This window comes from Hordeum vulgare, chromosome 4H (genome assembly GCF_904849725.1).
Source record: "Hordeum vulgare subsp. vulgare chromosome 4H, MorexV3_pseudomolecules_assembly, whole genome shotgun sequence".
Classification (NCBI taxonomy): Eukaryota; Viridiplantae; Streptophyta; class Magnoliopsida; order Poales; family Poaceae; genus Hordeum; species Hordeum vulgare.
In genome coordinates, this window is record NC_058521.1 from 270928704 (window position 1) to 270932876 (window position 4173).

Sequence of the window (4173 nt, forward strand, 5' to 3'; positions counted from 1 at the left end):
GATTATCAAGGACTTTTGAATGGATGAAAGGAGGAATAGGTGATCCTTAAAGAAGCCTACATAAAATATTATGATAAAAATGAGTGGAGCACTCATTTAACAGGAGCATAATTTTAGAAACATCTAGGAAGTTGTTTCATGGGATTTGGAGTTGATATGAATATTCTAGGGATTTTCTAATATTGGATAAACAGCAAAAGGAAGCTATTTATTTAATGCAACAGAATCACGCCAGATAAAAATGTTGACCAAGGCTTCAATAGTAGGGCATGATATAATAAATCTTTGGAATTTGGAATCACTCCATTTGGAGTTGATTTGAATGCTACATGAATTTGCAAAGTTTGTTCTTAAAATATTCAAATGGGCATTTGGATATTAATCCCACATAAAGTCTTGTGGAAAAATGTGCAATACACATATATTGATAGGTTTTGATTTGAGAAACCTATAGAAATTTGAAATGGTCAATTTGGATATAGAATGAATTAAATATGGATTTTACAAGATTCTGAAAAATAAAAGGTGAAAAGGGGGGCTTTGCCCCAGGCTAAGCTGCTTTCAGGGAAAAAGTCAGGCAGATGGGCCGTCCCGACTGCTCGGCCTGGGCAACTGGCCACGTATGAGGCGTATTCAGCCGAATACGCCTTCGGCTCGGGGAAGGCGCAAAGCACTATAATCTCGTTATGATTTTCAGTTGCATATTAATCTTTCTTAGTTATTTGAAACTCTTCACATGTTTCGTGCATTGTGTTTGTAGCATTGCTTCAATACTTGTTGGACTTGTTCGTAGTGCATGATTATATACATCTAATGAAACAAAAGAGTTTGTGAAAGTTTTCTTTGTCGCGTTCAGTTCGTTGAACTGAATTGCTTGAGGACAAGCAATATGCTAAGCTTGGGGGAGTTGATACGTCTCAAAGGTATCGACTTTTCCCAACACTTTTTGCTATTGTTTTTGCCTCATTCTTGCATTAGTTGAATGAAACTAACCCGGACTCACGTTGTTTTCAGCAGAGCTGCCTGTATGCTTTTCTTGTGTGCAGTAAAATGGATATTTAGACATCCCGGAAAATTCCCAGAAAAATGGAGAAAATCCACGCACCGGGAGGAACCATGGGCCACAGGGGAGCCACAGGGCCCCCAGGCAACCTGTTGGCGCGGCCTGCCCCCTGGCCTCGCCAGGAGGCCGCCTGGGTGGGGCCCACCCCCTCTGGTGCCCTACTTTGGCTTCTATTTTGACCCGTGAAGAGAAGTCGTTTTGCAAGTTCTCGACGCGGAGCCGCCGTCACCCTCGGTTCTTCTTCGGGAGAGCTAATCTGGAGGCTGTTTTGGCCTCCGGAGAGGGGAGATCGTCGCCATCGTCATCACCACTCCATCATCCTTCCATGGCTTCTCAAATCATGTGTGAGTAATTCCCTTCTGTAGGTGAAGGGGATGGAAGAGATTGGATGAGTTAGATCATGTAATAGTTCATCGGATTTTTGGGGGCATGTTGCCTATCATCTACTATGATGTTTATCATCTTTGCTACTACTTGTTACTCTTAATGCTTGTCACTTTGAGCCCGAGTGCCATGATTTCAGATCTGAATACCTTACGTTTTCATGAATATATGTGTGTTCTAGATCCTATCTATGAGTAGTATGCACCTATTATAGTCCGGAACCGGCGATCCCAGTGGTGACAGCTTGGGACACCAAAGGGGATAGACTATAGTGTGAGGATTCCATGTATCCATTTATTGTTAATGCTTTGTTCCAGTGCCCTTTGACAGGAGCACCTTAATTAATATCTATAAGTTCCTTTTGGCCCCATTGATAGCGGGATGGTAGCACAAAAGATGTTGTGCAAGTTCTTATTGCAAGCACGCACAACTACCTCGGGATACATGCCTAACACTACAAGGAATAGGCTAATACATGACGCTATTTTTTCGTTGCTACATCGTCACGATTTTTAATGTGCGACGATCTCACGACGAAAAACCAAGCGTCGAAAATGGAGCGTTACAAATGAACAGCAGCGACCTTTTGATCAAAGTCGTCGTAACTTTTACGATGATTCCTGGATTGTCGTAACCTTTACGACGATCCTAAATCGTCGTTGGCAATCAAACCCAGTCCTACGTGGCAGTCCTACATGGCAAAATTACGATGAAATCAAAATGTCATGGTTGAAATCAGCCCAACCCATTTCAATTGATCACATGGGCTAGTTTTATTTTTTTGGGCTTTTTCTTATTGGGCTTCTTTTTGGCCCTTAGCCTATTTACAACCACTTTAGTAACAAAAAATCGAATTTTTTTTGTCATTATAATTTGGGCCCTCGCCTTTTAGTGCCCAAATTCATTTGATCCAGTTTCAGTTTTGACCTCTTTCATTTTTGAATTCAGCAACTTTTTGTTCCAGAGCTTGGTTTCATTTCTATTTGTTGGGCCTTTTCAATCCAATTATTTGTCCAATATTAAATCCAACACTATTTCATAGTCAAATCAAGAAAACTCCAAGTCAAATTAAAATCATCCATCATATAACATCACATAATACATTTCCCAGGTTTACATAACACAATAACTCATCTCCTGAATACATTTCCTTACACATGAATATAGCAAGAACGGACAGAATTACACAATCGAACAATGACACATCTGCTACTATCCCAACAGTACAAGGGACTTCATTCCACTCTCCTATGAGACATGCTCGAAATGCGACAACTTGCCATCGTAGAAGAACATTACACTGCACATGAATCAAACAAACGGAAATAAATATAAAAATATTAGAGTTAGTGTTCAAAACTTAGCAAGTTTGTGTTAAGAACTTGATCTCCTTACTAAAAACATAATGTACAACAGTTTGGCCACACCAAAACGTATAATATTTTTTATTACTACTACTATATGGTTAGATTCAACTACTACGTCTCGTCTGGCAAGATGACAATTAAATTGAGTGCACTGGAGTATACTGATGCAACTAGATTTGCATCCCTGGCCTTTAAAAAAGTTCGGTTTAAGATACTTCAACGATGGGTGACATCTCAGTAGCATCTCCCTGTAACATCATATGCTTAGCTGACAAACTCCATTGTGTACCACAATAACAGAAGCACATCAAGCATCTCTACAACAATATATATATAGTGATGGCATGCCTAGCATCAGTTTTAAAAAGCTCGATTTTAGATACATCAAAGACCAAAAAAGGTGTCAGTCGTCTAAGTGTTTCACATCTTCTTCTCAGCACACCATCATCATAATAGTGTTATTGAACTCACTATCATGGTCGATGCTGTCCTGGACAACCTTGGCCAGTTCCAGCATGGTGAACTCACCGGGGTTGCCCAAGTTGAATGGCCAGTTCCAGCATGGTGAACTCACCGGGGTTGCCCAAGTTGAATGGCCCAATGTGATCACTTTCCATCAGCCTCATCAACCCCTCAACCTGGAAGAGTGCTATTTTAGAAAGCGCATTCCAGATAGCATAGCCATAATTATTGTTCATTGATGGTTAGATAAGACCTACCAAATAAGAAACATATTGGAAACTCCTCGTCTGCTTGCCATCACCGTAAACCGTCAAAGGCTCCTTCCTTAGCGCCTGCCATTATATTAACATAGAGCATTCGGGTGTTAGTTCGGAAATGAAAAGAAACATGCGGTTTTTAAACTAGCAGAGAAACAACGTTGTGTGTTTACCTGAGCAACAAAGTTGCTGACAACACGGCCATCGTCAATCCACATGCGCGGGCCACAGGTGGTAAAGATCCGAGCAATCCTAACCTGAATAGTGAACACAACAAAATACAGCAATCACTACACATACAGACCTATTTTTATACAGATGGAATGGAAATTCCAGTGCTTGCAACAATATATTAGTAAAACACAAATGACAAAATACCTCAAGGTTGGCACCACGATGGTAGTCCATGGTCAAGGTTTCAGCTGTACGCTTCCCCTCGTCGTAGGAACTCCTGACACCTGTTGTCCAGAGAAACATACATACACATCAGTGGTACTTCTCTGGAGAAAGAGTAATACTATGTTCTATATGTAATGACTTTAAACTGTACATGACAAATGCATTCATATAAAATGGAGCAACGACTAGCTGTAGCAATCTAGCCCAACAAACATCCATCCTTTTATGTGAAAAAGGATAT

General features: G+C 40.5%; 1 protein-coding gene across 1 annotated transcript; it reads right to left on the reverse strand.

The window, feature by feature from the left end:
- Positions 1–3247: 3247 nt before the first annotated feature.
- On the reverse strand, positions 3248–3956 carry LOC123450453 (UDP-glucuronic acid decarboxylase 4-like). The gene is made up of 5 exons (XM_045127697.1): positions 3912–3956; positions 3707–3790; positions 3534–3608; positions 3413–3452; positions 3248–3366 (listed from the first exon to the last, which is right to left on the reverse strand). Exons 1-5 carry the CDS (start codon positions 3939–3941, stop codon positions 3248–3250), a joined length of 348 nt encoding a protein of 115 aa, XP_044983632.1. The 5' UTR covers positions 3942–3956.
- Positions 3957–4173: the final 217 nt, after the last annotated feature.

Bases quoted from the DNA above. Each gene is read 5' to 3' on its own strand.
- LOC123450453 (XM_045127697.1), bottom strand. From the start codon at position 3,941: ATGGACTACCATCGTGGTGCCAACCTTGAG. The intron at 3,791-3,911 runs GTATTTTGTCAT...TTCACTATTCAG, and splicing joins ATCGTGGTGCCAACCTTGAG to GTTAGGATTGCTCGGATCTT. The intron at 3,609-3,706 runs GTAAACACACAA...ATATAATGGCAG, and splicing joins TCAGCAACTTTGTTGCTCAG to GCGCTAAGGAAGGAGCCTTT.